The 16,006-nt window shown below is 34.2% G+C and overlaps 1 protein-coding gene across 1 annotated transcript; it reads right to left on the bottom strand.

The window, feature by feature from the left end:
- Positions 1 to 406: 406 nt before the first annotated feature.
- On the bottom strand, positions 407 to 15,388 carry LOC113695004 (protein STRICTOSIDINE SYNTHASE-LIKE 10-like). Its single transcript, XM_027213950.2, has 6 exons — positions 14,906 to 15,388; positions 11,541 to 11,807; positions 10,108 to 10,145; positions 5,522 to 5,651; positions 3,096 to 3,362; positions 407 to 959 (listed from the first exon to the last, which is right to left on the bottom strand). Exons 1-6 carry the CDS (start codon positions 15,247 to 15,249, stop codon positions 422 to 424), a joined length of 1,584 nt encoding a protein of 527 aa, XP_027069751.2. The 5' UTR covers positions 15,250 to 15,388; the 3' UTR covers positions 407 to 421.
- Between the last annotated feature and the right edge of the window lie 618 nt (positions 15,389 to 16,006).

Genomic DNA, 16,006 nt, shown 5'->3' with positions numbered 1-16,006 from the left:
CTATTGTGTAGAAGGAATAACACAAAATTTTTGGATTTGAATACTGCTAAGATTTGCATGTATAGGTTGCACGGAGAAAAGAAAGAAAAAAAGGTAAAATTACTCTCATTTGAAAGATGTTTTCTCTCCTAAAACCAATAGAAACTCAATACAAGATATTTATTTTTCTCCAACTTGCTTAATTTCATAAACCATGATTAAACATGATGTTAGACCATAAATTTTTTTAAAATAAATTGGGACTTTTTAGACGTTTTGAAAATCTAAGGTGGCTTTATGGCAACTTTGGGCCAATATACAAAACAAATTGCAGAATTGAATAAATAAATAGCTTGAAAAACAATGTGAATACATACACACACATACACACACAGTATTTTGTTCTAAAGAAGCAATATAATTTTCATCTCAGTAATTCATACTACTTGGAAATTTTCAATTTGAAAGCATAAGACACTATGACAGAACCTATCCACAAATTCCCATTTTTTTCGACTATATCACTACCATACATCCATGTCTCTCCGTTTTTGTCTTCTAATGCCTCCAACACATCACCTTTCTCACTTAATTTAAGTGCCAATCCAAAGCCAAAATAATCATTGGCTAATGATGAGTGAGCTCCTCTTAAATCCGAAGACTGCTTTTTATTAAATGACCCAATTCTTGAATTAATTGCAACCCAAAATTCCCCTTTTTGGTTCCTGTTGATGTTATCTGGGATTCCTGGAAGATTTGCAAAGACTTCAACTCTGCCAGCCTTTGAGGGATCGAGCCAAAACTTCAATACTCTGCAATTTGTTGTCTCGGTAATGAGAAGAAAGTCACCATTTTTGCTCAATGCCACTCCATTTGGAAACATGAGATTGTGCAGAAGAACTGTTACTTTCTTGGTTGTTGGGTCAAATTTCATTAGCCTTCCTGAATTGTCACCACTAAATATTATCGACATATAATCCCTGAAATTTTGGAACCCTTTAATTAGAACAGCATAATTGTAGCTAGCTGGATGCTTAAGAATTGCCTTGACATAAACGTAAATACAAACACTTTTTTTTTTTTTTATCGAATATTGGGTTAACACCACTTTAGTGGCCACACTATGGCAACAAATGTGACATTTCCTTTACACTAACACTAAATACCCAAGGATTCACATGCATATTTAATTTGCATCAAGTAAAGAAATTAAAAAAAAACGATCAAAAATAGGATTTTATTGTATTTCCATATTTTTTAGGGGTAGGATAAGCGTCCTAAAGATGACTAATTGGATATTGGGTATACCACATTTTGGCTAGCCTGCAAAATGCACACATGAGTTCTCCGTATGGAAAAATGAAGAATCCCAACATTCTATAGGGTTAGCTACTGGATCTATCCATGTAAAATTTTTATGCATGATGCACATTTCTTCATAGCTCCGAAGTTTCTACTGATCCTTTAATTACTCTACAACAATATGTTTTCAAAACTGGACCAAACCCTATTAAACTCGAAAAGTCAATCAATCCAGCCAAACTTAGTAAAAAATCGGTGGAACGGGTGAAAATCGATAAAAAAATCGGACTTTTGAACTAATTCTTACTCTTTTTTTTTAATTTCAAAGTCATCCAAGTTGCGTAATAATTAAAAGAATAAAAAAAAAGGAAAAACCTTTGAACCGAGTTAAATCGGCTGAATCGATTTGAACCATGAACTAGAAACTTATCCAGTTTACTTAACCGTTCGAATTTAAAAATATTGCTCTATAGGGATGTGGATAATACGGATATTTTAACTTGATCAATTTTTATACTCTACAATTTAGGGACTCAAAACTGATGTTTCAATAGGTTCAGAAATGCCTTCACATTTTCATATTTTAGAACCATGAACACAAGCTAGTACACCAATTATTGAGAGGATGCTTCCTATATACTAGTTGGAAATTTCCTATCAAGCCTTCAAGTAGTGAGAATGCGTTGGTGGAATAAGTTGTGGATGGATTGCATTAATGGGAGATGATAAGGTCTCGTGCATGTCAAGATGTGATGCCCTGGCAAGAAATGAAAGCATAAATGCGACTACATCATGACAGGGAATTCTTGATAACTGTTGGCAAGCAGGGACCATTATCCCACTTCCTGCTTGCCTTGTCTTTGAGGTCTCACAAGGCCTCAGCTATCAGTATCAGTTGTTTTGGGTACAGTTGAAGCAAGAATCTATGAGCTTTTTATCTCCTGGACTTTTCTTTCTTTCAGGTGTAAAACTATAACATTTCAATTTTTTTTTTTTGGTTTATGATAAAATTTCAGAACTTGTTCTGGGATGATACAACGAGATAATCTTTTCTACGACAAATCTTACACTAATAAAACTAAATGCATTACACATTAGCTTTATTCAAATTTGCAATACTTGCTAGTGGAAAAGATTTTAATTCTATACAAAACTATGAACATCTTAAATTTTATGCGTTATAGGGTTTTTGAAATTGCTTGAAATGAAAGATGAGGAAATTCAAGAGGGGTTCAGGTCTCTTATGGCATCTAAAACGAAACAAGGCGCCATAAAGTGGAAAAGGAGAGTGGTACGAGTTTGTTAGGGATGGTGGTGCTTGGGGCACACAAATCACTGCTGCTTCATAAATAGCCCAATTCAATACTGGGTGTGTAAATGGACGACCCAGAGCCAGCAGAGTAATTGAAAGCCCATCTTCAAATGAGATATTTACATTTTAGCCATTAACAATAACATTTAATTTTGAAATTAATATTCTATACACTAATAGTGCATACACTGTCACTATTGAATGCATAACAACTCATCTAAATTTAAATTTGAAATCCGAATTTTTCTTATGTGTGCAACTGTGACAATATATATGCTATCAGTGTATATAAAAATTATCTCTTAATTTTGCATAAAAGAAAATGTAAGATAATAAAACGAGAATTAATTTTTTGGAGTAATTTTTCCTACACTAATAGGATAGGTGACAATTATGTAAAATTTAAATTTAAAATTCAACTTTTACATAGTTATCATAGATCTAACGTTGATAGTATATGTACAGTCAATGTAGGTAAGATTTACTCATAAAATGAACTTACCTTCTTTGAAATTTCGTGCTGCTGTCTGTAAAATATACTACACCACTTCTTTGATCGACAACCACACCGTTTGTGAACTTGAAAGGAACTCCTTGGGCTTCTTTTGCCAGTGGCATAGCCAATCCACCATTTGGGCCAACGACTAAGAGACCCATATATGCATCTGCAATATAAAGATCGCCAGTCTTGTGATTGAAACTTAATCCCAATGTTCGCCCGCACCTAAATTCAGTGTCATCATGATCTTGTGCGCCTTCGCAACCATGTCTGTTTACGGAGACATTGTAACTGTTAATGTAAATAAGTTATTGTATCGATTAGTCAATTAGTATCAATCAATGATTAGCATCAATTAGGTCAATTCTGTCGACAGTATGTATCTATAGGAAAGCGAAGATTTGATGATAGAGATGTGTTGTGGAATGATATTAATACAAGTATTTGAAGAAATTTGACCACTAACTTGCATCTATTCAACCTAAATATCTTAAATATGTTTCAATCTGTAACATGCAGCCATAAATATTCGGTTTTTCTAACGGATGCCTTTGGAGCACTTGTTAACGTACTTAGTATTCATTTAACATAATATATATATATATACACACACATATTAACATATATTATCTTCTCTTGCATTTATATTCTTTTCCTATTTAATTTTTCCTACTCTCCCTAGCGTTTATTTATTTTTTTGCTAATTAATTTTATATTTTAAAAAATATAACATCTGAAATATATCTTAAACCAATAAACGTTTTAGGCATTTACATCATAAGAATTAGAGTGTTGTAATGTTACATGAGGAAAACTTCCAAATTTATTACTTTCTCATTGATTGATTACTAACCACAAAGTTTTCCCCTCTTATCATTTTAATTACCAACTCTATCACGTGGAACCTGGAATTTCATGCATTTTATGGCATTAACTATTGAGCGGTTTCATGTCACTTCACCGATTTCAAAAGTAAAGGCAGCACATATAGGTACACATACACATACATAATTATGTGCCTTCATGACAAGATACTAATTCTGTTAATTGGGATTTTTAGAATTGTGAAGTGGTGAGAATTATATTATATGTCCATAATGTGTTAAACAAGAGACCCATGAAGAAAAAAGGTACTTAGGGTTAGGTTGCCTCTGATATTTGAGAAATATACTTATATTCTCAGGGTTTAAATTAACTTTTTATTGAAGGACAAATCATCCATTTAAGAAGTAGCCACCACACCACTAGGGCCACAACAAGTCTACGAGCAGGCAGCAGCAGCAGCAGGTTGAATTGGGGAGGGGACACAAGAGGTCACGATTAGTTGTCCATCTGTGACAATGCCTTGCATGGCCAATTCTGACAGCCATTAGTGTCTGGCATGGTCAATATTGGCCTTAAAATTATCAATTTTCAAATGGGCAATTGCAATTTGTCTAAAAAAAATGAAATAAAATGTGCAAGTTGTGTTTTAATGTCCTGAATAGCTTTCAATAAAATGTATGAGGCGACTAAATAGTGTTGATAATCTACATTAATTTCCTTAAAGAATCATATATTTTGACCTTTTAGCATGCCAATTACGTCTAACAGCTCAGAATCATTAGGCAAATGGGAGTTTGGATATTTATGAGGACTGGAGCAGCATTAACTAATTGTAAATGATTCATCAAAGATTAAATTAACCAATCTACGAGTCTGTATTTTCATGAAAATACAATTTGAGAATTAGTGACCATGAAAGCTTCAATTTTTCAACTATAGCCGTGGAATTGCTCCTCAATTTTGATTATATGTTCTAATGTCGATGAACAAAAAGAAGATTCACTATTTATTTGAGGAACCAAAAGAGCGAACAAATCCATGGATTTGATTCCTACACAAGATCTAATCTAACATTATTTTACAAGACAGAGGAGTGGAGTGATTGCGACGTGGAGGCAAAATGTCAAGGTTAATTGAATATCGACTCAAAATTCTTTGCTTCACATGAAGCAAAAAAAAAAAAAAAAAAAGACTTTCCTAAGTGTGTAGAAGATTTCTCTTACGCACCTGTAGAAATCTTTAGAAACCTTGACTTGAGGAGGGAAAAAAAAACATTTTAGCTAACCTACATCATGTGAATATTTTTAACCTCAAAGTTCCATCTTATGCCAGTTATTATGTTAGCCTAACAGATTGGTAGTGTATTTATGTTGCAAAAATATTACCAAGTTTGCCATGCATTCTTGTACCAAACAAAAACCCCTTTGGATTCCCCAACCTTGAAACCTCGGCTGTAGGGGGGTTGAATCAAGACTGACAGTCTAAACTTTGACTCGATTCGATTCGTTTACGGTCATACTTTGGGATAATGGAATATAAATCATGCTAGTTAAATGCATGGGGATAAATGTAACACAGAGACACATGGATAAGAATGTTTTCACCTGTGAGGAGTTGTCACAGCAAAGTTGATCCACCGATTCTCGTTACGCTGCCATTTGATTATCCGACCATCAGAAACACCAGTGTACGGCCCCTCTCCATGTTTGTCGAAAGCTAAGCTCTCAGGTCCAACTGCATCAAGAATTGGAAGTACTTCATATTGGTTAGATTGCCCATCTTGTTCATGTTGGTGATATTGCTGGTCTGGTTCAGGTCGAGGGCTGACTAGTGTAGCAATTAGAACTATGGCTAAGGTCGCCAAAAAGAGCTTGCCGTTCATGGCTATTATGACAAAGAACACAAAATTGTTGAACTTATTGAAGTCGAAGGCAAGTATATATAGCGATGAGACGGTTTTTTTTTTTTTTTTGGTCAAAAAAAGCTATGTTTTGAAACTCGGACCGGACAATGACTCGGTCGAGGTCAGGGGTCAGGGGTCAATGGGTTCGACCGGGGTTGAACCCATTTAAGAACCGGGTGACGTCATCATGATGTCATAAATATGTTTAATTTTAAAAATTAATATGCTATGTAAAATTTCTAAAAATGTAATAATCTTGAGAAAGGTATGTTCATGTATATTTGGTGGTTCTAAGATATTTTACAAGAAAATACAAATAAAGTAATATAGTCAAGTAGCAATCTATATCATTTAATCATATTCAACAAGTTTAGAAGTTAGAACTAAATTAGAGGGCTTATTTGAAAAATAATACTAGAATTTAGGGCTGAAGCTATAAATTATAAAGATTTTTAGGCATGTTTACAGTTTTCTATCACTCTAGGGGTCAAACCATAAAATTGACAAAACTTTGAAACCCCAAAGCTGATTTCCCTAGATCTTTCCGTTCTTTTTTCCCTCAAAGTCTCATAGGCCGTCATCGTCCTCTCCATCCCGTCCTTTCTTCTCCAGAGTCCAGACGCATTCCTCCTTCTGTTTTTTTTTTTTTTTTTTCTTTTGTCCCTTTTTCACTTCTATATCTTTGCATTTCTTTTCTATTTATCACATGAAAATCATCAACACTATTTTTTTTGTTGGGCGAGAATCATCAACTCACATTAAGTTTCTTCTGTCAAATGCTGAAGCTGGGTCTGCCAAAGGAAAACGTGGCTCAACTATAAATGATTTCTAGACACAATCTGGAAAATCATCAATTTCTCTTCTTTTTTTTTTTCTCAATTCTCTTAATTTTAACTTTAGATCTTTCAATATTTGTGTTAGAATAGCCATATGTGACTATACCACTGCTGTTGCCGTCGAATCTGCACTCAAGGATCGATATCCATGCTGAAAATTTTGGTAGAAACATAGCAGAAATTGGATGTTAGAAAAAAAAATCTGGTAAAAATAGCAGAAATTGGATGCTCAAAAAGAACCGGGTTTTCCCGGTTGTTCCAAGTTTCCGGTCAAACCCGGATTTTGACCGGTTTTGACCGAGTCTTTGTCACCCGAGTTTTTGAACAAACTCGGACCGGACATGTCTCCGGTTCCCGGTTCAACCGGTCGAACCGGCCGGTCCGGTCCGAGTTTAAAAACATGGAAAAAAAGTTGAGGAGGAGGAGAGACTCACTTCATTCAACGACTAGGACACACTATTAAGTGGTGTACTATGTAGATTACCCTAGGTCTTACAGATTATCTACAAACAAACTATGCACGAGAGCTGTGCGGGTTTGATGAGTTCTTTTAAGGGTAAATTATCTTTTTTACCCCTCATGATTTGATGTTTTATGATATAACTCCTCCATGGTTTAAAAATCTATATATAACATTTTCGTAGTTTGGGTTAAAGTGTTATTGTTATTTTTTTATTAAAACTAATGCTCAATAGTGAAAAGTCAAAATTAAACTAATAAATTTACAAATTTAACATTTCATTATTTCTTTTTTTCCTCCAAATATAAAAAAGAAGAAATTGAAATAAAAATAGATAAATAAGAACTAGAAAAGATTTGGTTTAAAAACTTGTAATGATATTTGTAATAAGAAAAGGTTTGATTTTTTTGTTTCTTATTTATTTGTTTTATAGTTTCCTTCCATCTTTTTTGTTCAAGTCTTAAAAGGCGTCAGGACATTTTACACAAAAGTTGATCGTTTAAATCTTAGTCTTGTCGCATCGGGGTCTTAAAAGTTGAATGGCGGTTTAGGAGTTAGTTTCATTTGGCTTAGAGAGTGGAGTGCACGTATCCTTATACTATATAAGATTGAGTTTTGGTCAAAGAATAGGTTGAATTTCAACCGCATAGGTGGGGGCTTTCTAGGAATGTGAAATGTTGTGTATTAGTTTAAAAGCTTTAAGTACAAGTTAATGAAGCATGTATTTGGGTATGTTTACTTAAATGACCCTATTTTAATACATTTAAAGTTGTCATTGATGAGCCATCTGGGTATTGATGAAATGTGTAATTATTGTGCAACTATTTTTGCATTTTGTACAACCTATATATGCTTGTATGTTGGTGTAATTACCGGAATATCCCTTAGCTACCAATAATTCCCCTTTTCAGCCGCAAATAACCGTTTGAGATGTTGCTTTGTCTGAAACATTTGAATGGTAATCGGATTTAGGAAATGAGCCAACGATTTCTCTATCAATGGTAGGAACCTATTTTTCTATCATTTATAATCTGCATGTATGAGCCACAAACGTTAGTCATTTTATCCCCTTTCAGCTTCAGGAGTTAAGTTTTCCCTTTTGCCTTTGTCTACAACGATTTGTCTCATCGTTTTCTCTTCCATCCGAGCTCAACTCTAAAATTACCTATTATTTCGTCATTAATTACACCCAATTCAATTGCCGAACCGTTGGTATCTTAATGCCTAAATGGTTGATTATCAGTTTCTCCCTGTTTGTATTCTAGGATTGGGATAATTCTACTTGGCTTCATACTAATCAGCTCAGAATGCTCTTCAGTCCCAGCTACTCCTGGTGGTTCAGCGTGAGGTTAGATTTCACCCCCTCCCCCAATTTTTCAGTTCCCCCCTTAATTTTGTCGGTGTATTCTGAGTATCTACAATTAGCGACTCTTATCACGTTGCCTAGCTGCAAGATAGCATTTTTCGCGTTGCCTAACCCCAATTGGTTTGGATTGGTTATAATCTTATAGGTTTGAAACAACAGCAAGAAAGAGCTCTCGGTGGGAATTATGGAATAAGGTTAGCTTTCTGTGTTGCTCTACCTTTCTGCATTATCAATGGCCTTCAATTTGACACAATTTTATTGTAACACTTTGTGAATTGATTAATTATATCGTTTATCTTTTCATACTAAGTTTTATTTCTTCTCATAATGTACTATTATTTGTTCAACAAAAAAACCTCCTTCCCCACAGGCACCAAACATCCGCGCGATGCGCACGCACTCCCCCCTAGTCTTAGCTTATAAAAATGGGTTATGAGTTTTCTGTTACATACTAATGTACTAATGTATAACATTTACATGACACACCCTCATACATTGACAAGTGTCTTTCTGAAGAGTTCAACTTAAATAAGGATATAATCACGAAAATTTAAAGAGAACATATGTCAATATATTAGAATGCGTAACATGGATGTTATACACTATTGTGCAAGCATTGATTTTGTTTCTTGTGGATTGTGGAGAAAAGATTGTGAAAAAATATTGATTTCTTACCAAAAGCTTTGCCTCCAATTATGCTCCCATACGACCGACTCTTCGGTTTTGGTTATTGAAACAGTCTATCTCAGGCACTTCATGCAATAGAATAACGAATGTTCTCTATATAATAATTCAACTTTCCATTGTTTCTAGTTCTACTTGAGTACTAGTTATGTACTTCTGCGTTCACTTTTTCGTGCCTTTCATAAGGCAAAGAGTACAAAACATAAATCGCCACGAGTATAAGCCAGAAATATTAAACTACGTGAAACCAACGATTTCAGGAACCCATACCAGTGGGAGACTGAAAATTCACTTGTCTTTTTCAAATGATAAGTAACATCGATTTTATGAGAAATATGTACAATCTGAGCAAATACTCAATAACCACTTTACAGTTTGCACATTTTAGTACAATGAAACAAGATTGACCCCTTTCACAAATCATCAAAACTGCTCAATGCTTGAGGGCTAATTGTGTGACTAAGATCTGCCCTATCCATTCCTATTAAGCAGGAGACCGTGAGAAACATGCAAGTGATAACTCGAATTTAAGAGCATTTACCCTCAACCCTATTCTCTGTAGGACCATGACCGTATTGGCCAACAATTGTTTCATGGATATAAATTCAAGGATACGATTGTCTACCCTTACGATCAATGACTACTCCATAAAAAGAAGAACATGTAATAGTTAGATCTATGAGTTTAAGGGTCAACAGATTAATGATATGACTAACTAACTTGGCCAGTCTTCCAAATCAGGTGTGCTTTATTTATTTATTTTTTTTTTTGCCCCCTTCCTCTGCCCAATTTATTTGTCGCTTCTGATACTTCTGTTACAAGAACAAAAGACGGGGGGTCGGAGTTCAGGTACTCTATTTAAGAGAGTTGTTGGCCTGTTATGCTCAGATAGTAACGAGAAATTTAAACAGATAGTACAGGATCGAATTTCATCAGTCTACCTGAGTTGTCACCTCTAAGTATTACAGAAATGTATTCCCTGCAAATTTTAGGAATTATAATTTGTGTCATTGTTGCTAACAACACATATATAATCTAAAAGCTTTAGGGTTGCACTAATGAAAAAGAAATAATGAAATGAAATGAGTAAGTAATTTGACTACAAACATTTCTGCTGATTTCTTTACTATTTAAGAGGATGTTGATAATAAGTTAATAACAACATTTCCAGTCTATTGTTTTGTACCATCTGGATTAAGGGCTTCAAATTGTTGATACTTCAGTTGACACAATGACTCAGTCCAGTCACAACTCCATACAACATATATAATTTCCCCTGGGATGTAGACTTGTTCTTATCAGATGGAGAAGGTTATGGATTGGATTGGGTCAAAGCACACTTTTATTTTTTTTGGGGTGATTTGTAACAGTCAGTAGGGACAATATAGAGCCTAATACATGTGAAGATGGGATAATCTAATACTGAAGACTATACAAGATGCAATGAATAGTAGTCCTCAGCTCTAATCTTCATGCTCCTTTCCCACTTCTTAAATCCCACCATGCCCCTACTAGGAAAAAAAAAAAAAGATGCAATAAATATAATTACGAAGGGGCATTCTTGATGACAATGGTAGTTGGGACCATTATACCATTATTTGTTGATGAGTTCCTTTGGCCTGGATAAGCCTCATCAGTTGTTCAAAGTACATTTTGAGTCAGAATTTACAATCTTTTCAGGTTTTGGACCACATACATTAAAAAAAAAAAATCTTAAAATGATATATTCTATAGATATTGGAACAACTTGAAAAGAAATATCAAGAAATTGAATTCGATGGAAATTAATTGAAATTTCCCTTCAATAAGTATCCATTTAAGCACCCCTCCTAGTTCTTTAAATTATGAACAACTTTCACAGAGTATTAAAGAAAATATGAGAGTGTCATAAAATCTAAATTAGAACCAAACTTTGCAGATATTGTGTGTTTGGATAGGAGTTTATTTGAAATAATTACTGTTGTTTTTTAATGATGTGAGATATGTGAAATAAAAATGTAATTGAAAAGATAAAAAATTGTATTAAAAAATGTACTTATAATGCAAGTAAATAATTTTTGTGCAAATAATGTATATCCAATTTGTTGCAGCATTCTTACCGTTTCTAGGAAGAAATGAAAGAAAATGAAGAAAAAGTGGTGGATGGGCATCAAAAAGTTCAATCACCATTTTTTAAGCCCAAGGTATTGTTGGTCCAGAGTGGTTCACATTATCATTTGGCCTAAAGTCGCCCATTTCCAGTTTAGGTTGAGAAATGGGCCAAACCATAAACTTTTTCGTGCATGTTCAGTTGAAAAATTTTAGCCCATAAGTATATATTCAGCAGCCCACAAGAATGACCTTGAAGAAAAGAAAAAATGATGCACAAATTTACCTCCTTTGGAATTTTGTACTGCTATCAGTAAAATATACTATGCCACTTGTTTGATCAACAACCACACCATTGGTAAACTTAAAAGGAATTCCTTGGGCTTCCTTTGCTAGAGATGTTGCCAATCCACCACTGGAGCCCACCAAAAGTAGGCCCATGTAAGCATCTGCAATGTACAGATCACCGCTTTTCTCATTGAAACTTAGGCCCAATGGCCTCCCACATCTGGATTCTGCCTCCACATGATCATGTGAACCATCACAACCAGTTCTGATACAGAAAATAACAAGCAGTCTCAGAAAAAGATCAAATTATCCAAGAATTATGGGCAAAATGAAAAATTCTTTGCCTGACAAAAATCTGTCTACAGAATTATTGGCAAAAGTTTGTCAGGAAATGGCTGTAGCAAGAGTTTTATGTCCCTCAAACGTCAAAGGTTCACATCCTGAATCTTACAAGAATTCATTTTACTTTATTTATTTTCGAAGATGAAGATAATGTTGGGCCAGCGCATCTCCCATATGGTCCGCACAAGAAGCCAAATGATGTTAAAGAGGATCCAAAGTCGTCTTGATATTTTTTTGGCAAACCAAATACTACGTGTCTAACTTTCTAGGTGTTTTGGGACATCTTGAAGGTTCGCTATTTATGGAAGTTCGAACAGCTTTAAGTAGGGAATCCTCTGGAAGAGCCAAACTTTAGCTAGCTTCTGACTAAGCCCTTTGACAGGTTTAACTATATTTAGAAAGTCCTATGAACAAATCGAATCGAATCAAATCACTCGGGAGTCGAACTCAAGTAGTTGGAGTAACTCAATCAAGTTAAATTAGATATAATATCGCATCACCTAATTCTTTTAAACCTTAAACAAGTGTAATTTCGTCTTAGTCATTGTCACATGTGATGGACGAATTCATAAATACAGAAGTTTAAGTGCATATATTGGGTTCGAATCTCCGGCCTCTGCCTCAAAAAAGGACTTAATCCTTTTTTATAGCAAGTATGATCAATGTGTAAATGCATGCAAGAATACTAGCACAAGCACGTATATCATTGTTACCAATTAAATAACAATGATTAGACAAAATAGAATGAATATCATGTTAAAACTTGTCTCAACAACGTACAATGTAAAGGTGATATGAAGTGATATGTCATGGTGCCCTATTATTGATGTTTGTGTTCCTACTTCTCAGTTTGTTGCGTTTATTATTGCCCTTTTGTCTTGGTAGGTCAGGGAAGCCTACCCCAATTTAAGAGCCCATTGATCAATTCTTCCTAACGATTTATCGAAATTGTTCTTCTATAATCCACAAGAAAGATTGGATAAAGCATATGTCAATATAGTAGCCTTTCATTTACTGTTGAAAATTGAATGAAAGAAAACTATAAATCACAATCAAAACTTCCTTGTCAAACAATTCCATCGAACAAGAGAGTAGGGGATATTTTTTGTCACAAACAATTCCATCAAACCAGAGAGTAGGGGTTTTTTTTTGTCAAAGAATTCCAACAAACCAGGAAGTAGGGTTTGGGGCGAGGGCACATGTATGAGCTTGGTTTTGCTGGAATGTAGTAGATAAAGAAATACTTGGTAAATTTAGTCTTGTAGATCTACGTGTTTTAAATATTTGTACCTTTATAGAGTATAAAATAGCAATGCAAACAATATGTAATTACATAAAGTATGGCCTACAAAACCAGCCTAAGTATTTTCTTTTCTAGTAATCACTAGTATGAGTTACTTCTATTTATAGATAAATTTTTTCAAATAATTGAATCTCTAGTTCCAACAAACGTTTTACATTTAGAAAAAGGGTTTTTTATTTGTAAAAAATAATAAACTTGTGGCTTTGACGAAAACCATGGTATACACAACAAAGGTGACCTATAACCATCAATTTGTGAACCTTAAATTGCTGCAAGAATAGAGTGATTTTGACCCAAATCATGATAGAATAATGAGTGTGTTTGGATAGTAGATTATTTGGAATAATTTTTTGAAAAAAAAAACACTGTAACACTTTTTTATTATAATGCATATGAGATAAAAATGTGATTGAAAAATATTTTGATGATATAAGCAAATAAATTTTGATAATAATTCACTATGATTTAGAATGTGATTAGAATGAAGTATACAATCAAAAAGGAAAGCCGCCCCACTTATTTAATCTCATGCACATCATACCCCAAAATTTAGTCAATTTGGTACTAATGTTGGGCACACTTATTTAATCTCATGCACATCATACCCCAAAATTTAGTCAATTTGATAGTCAGCCTGGTAATGGTAGTATGAATAGACTTAGTGATAAACTAAGTAAGAAAACAATGCACATCCATTTTGACGAGGAGTTTCTTGATCCTCAGTGTCTTAGTACACTTTTGTAAAGTTCAAGTTTGAGTCCTTGCTCATATATTGTAATGGTTTCTCTCAGAAATAAAAATTTCTATCGTTTCTGGAAAACAAAAAGTACTAATGATGGGCATATCTTTTTTTTTTTTTGGGTCCTTTTCCCTTCTAAGTAATATGACATAATAAGGGCCACATAATTATGGTTCGTGAAAATGCCTCAACCTAGATTTCATGCTCAGAGCAATCTTTTGATAGAATATCAAATTTACCCTTCTCAAGTTTCACTAGAATTTCGATTCTGAAGGGATAGTTTTGTCATTTTAACAACGGACGCTGTGAAAATAAAATTTGGGTTTATACTTATAAGCATTCACATGTATGGTCATTTTAATTCAATCTACCCAAATTCTACATACAAACAAACTTAATTAGGGTTTTCCTCCAAATTTACTTCAATATGGACGTATTCTTAAAGAAAGTAAGATTAATTCAAAGTGATACAAGCAATGAATACAAGATATACTTCAAGATAAATTAAAAAGAAAAGATTCACTTTTTTTTCCCTGTTTACATTAAGGTACAAAGTCTCAACTTTAACGTAAAAAATTTTAACCGTCACAATCAACTCTACCTCAAATTCTACCATATATATGACAGTACTGTGGTAACTGATGGATTTTGTTGCCCAAAACTGACCAAATTTGCTATGCATTCCAGCTCCTCCCCACCAACCATACACCCCCTGACCCCAATATTCACACCCCCTCCCCAAAGAAAACTATTTTCTGGCTCCTAATGCCATAAATTATTGATATTATGTTAATTGCATGTGGCAATGCAATAGATTCCAAACTAATTATATCAGATTATATCATAAATTATATCAGATTTTCTGCAGGTTTAACTTTAAAATTTTAAGTTGATGGTATCATGTAGTATATAAAATCAAACAAACTGACAAACATGCAAAGACAAAGAGTGGAAAGAAAATTCACAATAGTCTAAGTACCTGTCTGGGGTTGTTATAGCAAAATTGACCCACCGGCTCTCGTTTCCCCGCCACTGGATTATGCGGCCGTCGGAAACTCCGGCATAAGGGCCAGTAGCAGCAGCAGCTCCTGTGCCATCTTTTTTAAATGCTAGGCTCTCGGGGCCGGCTGCACCAAAAATCTGAAAAAGTTCCGGGTGCAGCTGCTGATTTTGACGATGCTCATTATCATCTTTTGTAGGCAATTTTTCTGCTGGTTCGACTGAGACAAGTGTAGATACTAGGACTGCTGCAGCTGTGGCTGCAAGAAACAGCTTATAGGTGATGGATTTTGGAAAGAGAAGAAGACTCCGTGAGTTCATCATTCCGAAATGGCTTTTGCGAAGGATACGGAAACTATTATGTATGTCAGGGGATGTGATGGCCAAACGACTCCTTTGGCTTTATATTCAGTTTTGAGTTATTTAATTAGTTTGGGAACAAACTTGACAATTGACTTTTTACGGTATGTTAAACCGATAGAATTTTTGTCCGATTTTAGAACTATATTATTGCCACAGTCTTGCTTTCTAACATGGGTCCGTTTGGATGGAGTATTTTTTGAGGGTTTGTAATAAATTTTACTGAAACTTAACGTAAAATTTAAAGAAAACTTTTGTACAGTTAAGGATTTGGAGAAAAACTTTTGGGCGCTAGCGGTGGTGTCGGTAGTGGTGAGTTGAGGTGGGAGAAGAGGAAAAAAAAGAAGGGAAAGATACAAAAAGTTTTGTATGTTTCTGGATTTTCGGGTATATATTTTAAAAACTTTGTGCTTTTTTTACAGGGTTATTGTAAACAAAGTTACAAAAAAAAAAACTTGTCTATTAAGAACATGACAAAAAATTTGGCTCCCAAATAGAGCCTATATATATATATATATATATACATATCTTGTAGCAAGGGTATTTGATGTAAAAAAAAATTGGCATATATGATTCATTTGAGAATATTTAAGTGACCAAGGCTAAACTCGTAAAGTTAAAGTTTATCCTAACTAGGCACCAAATGATAGGGTAAAATTGTGTTCCCCTGCGATCATTTTTTTTTTTTAAATTTTGTCATTTACTACTGCATCTATTTTGA

The sequence above is a fragment of the Coffea arabica genome, chromosome 6e, assembly GCF_036785885.1.
Source record: "Coffea arabica cultivar ET-39 chromosome 6e, Coffea Arabica ET-39 HiFi, whole genome shotgun sequence".
Taxonomy (NCBI): Eukaryota; Viridiplantae; Streptophyta; class Magnoliopsida; order Gentianales; family Rubiaceae; genus Coffea; species Coffea arabica.
The sequence above is the reverse complement of the archived record's forward strand: the minus strand, read 5'-3'. Positions and strand labels throughout refer to the sequence as shown.

What these genes read in the sequence shown, in the direction of transcription:
- LOC113695004 (XM_027213950.2), bottom strand. Translation starts at nt 15,249, where the DNA reads ATGATGAACTCACGGAGTCTTCTTCTCTTTCCAAAATCCATCACCTAT. An exon ending in GCTGTGACAACTCCTCACAG is followed by an intron (nt 3,363 to 5,521) that starts GTGAAAACATTC and finishes CTCCGTAAACAG; the next exon opens with ACATGGTTGCGAAGGCGCAC. An exon ending in AGCACGAAATTTCAAAGAAG is followed by an intron (nt 960 to 3,095) that starts GTAAGTTCATTT and finishes CCAAAATTTCAG; the next exon opens with GGATTATATGTCGATAATAT.